This window comes from Chiloscyllium plagiosum, chromosome 16, assembly GCF_004010195.1.
Source record: "Chiloscyllium plagiosum isolate BGI_BamShark_2017 chromosome 16, ASM401019v2, whole genome shotgun sequence".
NCBI lineage: Eukaryota > Metazoa > Chordata > Chondrichthyes > Orectolobiformes > Hemiscylliidae > Chiloscyllium > Chiloscyllium plagiosum.
Genome location: NC_057725.1, coordinates 62,721,762 through 62,728,484, shown reverse-complemented (window position 1 = coordinate 62,728,484; position 6,723 = coordinate 62,721,762). Strand labels below are relative to the sequence as shown.

At 42.7% G+C, this 6,723-nt stretch overlaps 1 protein-coding gene across 1 annotated transcript in view; it reads right to left on the bottom strand.

Annotated features, from left to right (window-relative positions):
* pamr1b (peptidase domain containing associated with muscle regeneration 1b) overlaps positions 1–4,304 on the bottom strand; it is a 151,957-nt gene extending 147,653 nt beyond the window's left edge. Inside the window, exon 1 of the mRNA XM_043706264.1 lies at positions 4,065–4,304. Within this exon, the coding sequence (XP_043562199.1) occupies positions 4,065–4,131 (67 nt within the window). The 5' untranslated portion in view covers positions 4,132–4,304. The remainder of the gene's footprint in view (positions 1–4,064) is intronic.
* Positions 4,305–6,723: the final 2,419 nt, after the last annotated feature.

Below are 6,723 nucleotides of genomic sequence, written 5' to 3'. Positions count from 1 at the left end.
GTGGACGTAAAGTGTTACAGTGAAGGGTCATAGAAGTGTGAGTGTGTAGACATTGCACTGTAGTGAACTGTTACAGGAATGATATTAAGTTGATGTTAAGATGACCCTAAGTTGGCACAGGGCACAAAAGTAAATGGACATAACACTGCAATGAAAACATTCAGGAGGTGGCCATGGGAGTGACAGTGAGTGAACACTGGAAGTAAGTGGATATGAGACTGCAGTGAGAGAACACAAATAGTGACAATAGATGTGCACAGAAACAATGGAAACACGAGCATGACACTGCATGGGCAGGGGAGTGACAGTGAGTGGACAGAGTGAGAGTAACTGAACATGAAATTGCAGTGTGCAGCAAAAGGAATGAACAATGAGTGGCCATGGCACTTCAAATGAATGGAAACAGGAAATGACAGAGTTTACATGACTGTGACAGCTAGTGGAAGTAAGGCTATCGTGAGTGGACAGAGGAAGTGACAGTGAGTACATATGGGACTGCAGTTCGTAGATACAGAAATTTAAGTGAGTGGACATGGCACCAAAGTGAATTGACACATGGAATGACAATGTGTTCATAAGAAAACAGCGGGTAGCAGTATGCAAACATGGGGATCTATACTAATTTGAGTGCCAGCAAGTGGTCAAACTGGTGCTGCAGCAACACAGAGGATGACAAAGCATAGACACAGGGAACAACAGTAAGTGGACAAAGAAATATTGTCAATCAATAGAAAGTAACAGTGAGTGCATTTGGGTCTGCAGTAAACAGATATGAGAATGCAGTGACAGAATGAGTGGCAGTGAGGGGACAGTGGCAGTGAAAGTCAGTGGACATGCAGTGAGTAAACGCAAGGACAGCAATGAGTGGGCACACAGAGTGACAGTTAATGGAAACAGGTAATTGCATTGAATTTGACCTGGGACTACAATGAATGGACACAGGGAATGGCAAAGAAAGAGCATAAACCTGCAGTAACTGCACAAAGGGAGTGACACAGAGTGAACACCAGACTTCAGTGAGTGGACTCACGGAGTGGCAGGAAGTTGGCAGAGAGAGTGACAGTGATTGTACATGTAACTGCAGAGAGTGGACATAGGGAATTACACTGAGTTTTTTCTTCCAAGTTGGCAATGCCAGCAAGGTAGGCAGCATTTGGTCTCCTGGGCACATCTGTTCCAGACGGCTGCTTCATACTCTCTTTTCATACCCTTTTCGTCTTCTTTCTTTTTCTTCATCTTCTTCCTGCTGGGGACAGTGGAGGGGGTGACATTGCGGAGGTGGTCAGCTGGAGCAGGACTCTTGGCAAGGCAGCGGAGAGGCAGTGTAGCCAGGGACTCCTGGATGTGACAGGCATGGAGCCAGAGACTCCAGGCATTGGCGACCCCAGACAACAGTGAAGTGGCGGTGTGGTAGGCCCGGAGTGGGGATTCTAAGCATTGGCAAGGTGGTGGTATGGTAGGCCCGGAGCAGGGACTCCAAGCATCATTAAGGCTGCAGCCTGGCCTGGCACTGGAGCCAGGAACTCCAGGGTGTGGTACATCTAGAGCCATGGACTTCAGGCATCGGTGTCTCCAGGTATTGGCGAGGCAGTGGTGTGGCAAACCCAGAGAAGGGTTTCCAGGTGTTGTCGAGGTGGCAGCCTGGCCTTTCAGCAGAGCTAGGGACTCCTGGCTATGGTAGGCCTGCAGATACCGTCTCCTGGTTATTGATGTGGCAGTGGTGGCAGCTCCTGGTTATGGCAGGCCTGGAGCTGGCATCTCCTGGCTATTGGCGAAGCAGCAGTGACAGCTCCTGGTCATGGTAGGCCCAGGTCCAGGGACAAGTGTGGGTCCAGCACAGGACCTGGCATCAGCAACCAATCAGCGAGGTGGGCCCAGTGACAAAGAGATGGCAAATAAAGAGTTGCAACTCCAACGTTGGTGGATCTGGTACGTGCAACAGGAAGGCATCAGAGGGATGGAGGTGCAGGTGTCAATGGTGAGCCAGCTCAGGATTCACAATTCATGACAGAGGTAGCAGAACAAAGGTAGACTCTCTTTCAGCTATATCTTTTTATTATTAAACTATTCAAAATGGCGCCAGATTATGGCAACAGTTGAAGCTTTACACTGTATTTTACTGTGTTATTCATTGTAGAGTACAAGTGACAATAAATTATCATTCATTCATTGAGTGGTTTTGGGAATTTCGTGATTTAGGAATTGACAATGTTCAGCAGTTTGCCCCTTTAGGCAAGGGACATGCATAATTCAAGATGAATGTTGGGCATGGGGTAGAGGAGGGAGCATATTAGCAGGCTCAAGGAGATATTCCTTAAAAGATCAAGAGGAAGAGTCTCAATCAAACTGACATAATTTTCTGATTAAAGTGCAAAAACAATTTTCATTCTGAATTATCTTAACCATAAAAAAGAATAAAGTCAGTGCAATAAGGAATTTCTCATATACTGCAGATTAGTGGGAAGCTAGAGCCAGCTGGCTAAGCTCTTAGACTCATAGAGATACAGAGATGTACAGCATGGAAACACACCCTTTGGTCCAACCCGTCCATATATCCCAATCCAATCTAGTCCCACCTGCCAGCACCCGGCCCATGTCCCTCCAAACCCTTCCTATTCAAATACCCATCCAAATGTTCAGCCTCTCCCTGTAGCTCAGATCCTCCAACCTTGGCAAGATCCTTGTAAATCTTTTCTGAACACTTTCAAGTTTCATAACATCTTTCCGATAGGAAAGAGACCAGAATTGCACACAATATTCCAACAGTGGCCAACCAATGTCCTGTACGGCCGCAACATGACCTCCCAACTCCTGTACTCAATACTCTGACCAATAAAGGATACCAAACGCCTCTTCACGATCCTATCTACCTGCGACTCCACTTTCAAGGAGCTATGAACCTGCACTCCAAGGTCTCTTTGTTCAGCAACACTCTCTAGGACCTTACCATTAAGTGTATAAGTCCTGCTAAGATTTGCTTTCCCAAAATGCAACACCTCGCATTTATCTGAATTAGCACTTCTCAGCCCATTGGCCCATCTGGTCGAGATCCTGTTGTAATCTGAGGTAACCCTCTTCGCTGTCCACTACACCTCCAATTTTGGTGTCATTTGTAAACTCACTAACTGTACCTCTTATGTTCACATCCAAATTCTCTTGATTGCAATTCATTATTTGTTTCACAACCAGAAATGATCCCAGTTTAGAAACATGAGTACAAGGCAGTATAAGATCCATCATGACATTGTTCTCAAAAATATAATATTCTTTAGTTCTACTGCGGCTTCTTTAAATTGAAGATACAGCTAGCAGAGGAATATCTACCAATTAAGTTGGAAATAATAATTGGAAATTTCAATACCACAAATCTGAAATTCAACAGCAAGAGCATAAATTTGCATGGGATGTGATGTCAACTACAATATCCTCCCTACACTTCTGAACTAGAAAGTGCCTTTTAAGATAAAAGAATGATCCTGATTTTGTTAGATCAGCATCACTCTAAACTCATGCCAAGTTCTGGCTCATTGCTGCCTGTGTGAAACATTGCCTCTGTTGTTCAGTGTCAGTTCTGGTTCAGTGTTGTTTCGTGCCTGGTGAAGTTCTGGCTCACAGCTATTCAGTGAACCAGTTGAAACTCTGACTCAAATGTTGTTTGGTGCCTCTTGTGATGCTCTGGCCCACTGCCATTCAGAGACCCCTGTGAAGCTCTGGCTCTCTCTTGTTTAGAGCACCAAGTGATGCTCTAGTTCACTGTTACTCAAAGAATCCTGTGAGAAGTCCTGGCTCACTGTTACTCAGAATCCTGTATGAAGCCCTGGCTGACTGCTTCTCAGAGCCCAGTGTGAAGCCCTGGCTCACTGCTACTCACAGCCCTCTCTGAAGTCCTGACTGCCTGTGGCTTGGAGCCCCATATGAAGCCATAGTTCACTGTTACTCCAGATCCTTTTAATTCACAGCCCTGTGTGAAGCTCTGGCAGATTGCTGCATTGAGTCTGATCCTGCTCATCTGTGTCCCCATAAGATAATGGTTCTTTCATGCATTAAATTGTTTTGAGCCTTACCTTTTGACAGAGTTAAGACACTTGGCATTTGAATTATAAGCAGACCTAGAACCGTCCAGGCCAACATCCTGTTCAAACTGCAGCTCCTTTCACCCTTCAGATTTGCCCTTAATATTACAGTCAGTGCTTCTCCTTCACACGATTCCCCGACACACTGAGTTCATGTTACAGAACCCCAGATAGTTTCCTACCACAGGATTTAAAAAATCCATCAAAAGCACAGACAACTCTCAAATGAGAAATGTATGACATCATCCTCAGCAGGGGCTTCAATCTTTCCATTAAAGCTGGCTCGTCCCCAGCACTCTCACAGAAAGCAGCAAGTGTGTTGTTCAGAGTTAGATATGCCTTTAACAGCTGCACAAACCTTTCACTAGTACACCTCAAAACTCAGCATTTGAAATTATTATGACTGCACAACTGAAATGTTGTCTTTTTAAACTAAGCTGGTTTATTTGCTGTACATCCTGTACATTATTATAATAACTTAAAACTGGAGGAGCAGATGATATTTGCTATTTTTTGTCGATTTTCTCAGCAAACTTTGTCATTACTCCAAAGTTTTGGCTCCTTGCTGAGATTTATTTTCATGGGTACTACTTAACCCTAACTTATTAATCAAATATTCTTCATACACTACAGAATCCTGCCCTAGATTTCTAGTTTCAGAGCAGACCAAAGACATAGAATTAATTTATTATGTCTCTGCATTGCATGACCATATGTGAGCTATTTTGAACTCAGTATTTTCATGATAAATCCAGTTCAGCTACTTGCTAAGTAAGCAGACTAGGGGTGATTTGAGTCTAACATTCATGTGCAGACTTCGTTCTTCTGTCAGGAGCACAGAAATGGGCCATTTCCTGGTTCCACAAACTCGACCTGGGAAAAAAAAGGGCCCAAACTCTGAACTTTGGAACTTCATTCCAACTTGGTGCTTTTTCTGGGAGCTGGGCTGACCAAGAGTGGAGGCTGCCAGGTATGGATGGGGGTCGGCTAGAAGAAATTGCACAGAAATTGTGTGAAAGCTTAATAAACGTAAAACCAAAACCAATTGCCCCAGGAAAAGCCATGCCACAACATAGGAGAAACGGACGATTCAACACATCAAGTCTGTTCTGCCATTCAATGGGGCTGAGGCTGACTGATAATCCTCAGGTCCACTTTCCTACCTTTCCCCCATAACTCTCTATTTCCTTCCTGATTAAAAATCTATCTCAGCCTTGAATCTACATAATGACCCAGCCTCTAAAGCTCTCTACAGTTCATAATTCTCCAGTTTCACTGCACTTTGAAAGAAGAAATTCCTCATCTGTCTTAAATGGGTGACATCTTATTTTGAGATTATGCCTTCTGATCCTAAACTCTCCTACAAGAGGAAACAATCTTTCTTCATCCAGCCTGTCAAGACTGCATCAGAATCTTATATGTTCCAATAAGGTTGCCTCTTTAAATAAGACAGTCCTCCATACCTGGGATCAACCTAGTGAAACTGGACTGCCATATTTTCTACCTTCCTTACATAATCTCTTATACCCTCAATATCAGCCTATGACTCTCTTTACTCTGATAATCCTGATGCCTCTGTCAGCCTAGGCCAGTCGTCCAGCCTCTGGTACTTTAGTGCAAACTCATGTCCAGTCTATTGTCTTTCCGCCTAACCTTATCAATTCACTTAAATTCCATAATTGGCAGATCTCAGGTCAAATGCAGAGATGGGAAAAATAAAGTTCCAAGTGTGTTGTGTCCACAAAATATGAAGATAGATCCTAAGTTTTGTTTTGAAAAAAACAATACTTTGTTGTTTAAATTTTGAAATAAGCTTTGCTGAACTAAAGCATGTCCACTACTGATCAAATGATGCAAATTTATCATATTTCTTGGATCGATTCCAATCAGCAGTTAACAGAATTGAACTCAAATATCATCCTAAAAATGAAATTAATGGAGAAACTCAGCACCTCAGACAGCATCTCTGGAGAGAAAACAGAGTTGACATTTTGAGTCCAGTGACACTACTTCAGAATAGTTCTTAATGAATAGATAACTTTGAAAGGAATTCTGCAACTTTAACCAACTACGTACACCTGAACTAGAATGCCTACAGAAAAGAACCTTCATGGGACACTGACTTTCAGAACTCAGTAAAAATCAAGTGAATTTAAGTCCATACCTTTTGAGTTTTAAATTCTTAATTGTAAATCTTTTTCTTTTCTCTCTCTTGTATGCTTGTTTTTGTATTAGTCATCCCCGATTGTGAATGTATGAATAGATACCCCTTTACACTCACACATTCTCTCACAAACATTCATAACCCCCACCACCCACCCATCCCCACACATACAAAAGTTTGTGGGGTGAATTTATACTTGCAGAATCACATTTTATTTTGCTCAAAAACTGCATTAATCCATGTAAAATTCTGTAAATCCTTTTTTAGATTAGAATCAGTCTTAACATTGTGGCACACAGTCTCACACAGGGTACCTCACACCTTAAGTGCATTATCTGGGCTGACATGACACCAATTGTTAAAGTTCACTTGAGAATGTAACTTTAAAAAAGTTCTGCGATTTACATATGAAAGAACTGAAACCAACATGTTCATTTTAAAAGATGAGAGACTTTATAAACAATCCAGGTCTTTTTCAATATATAA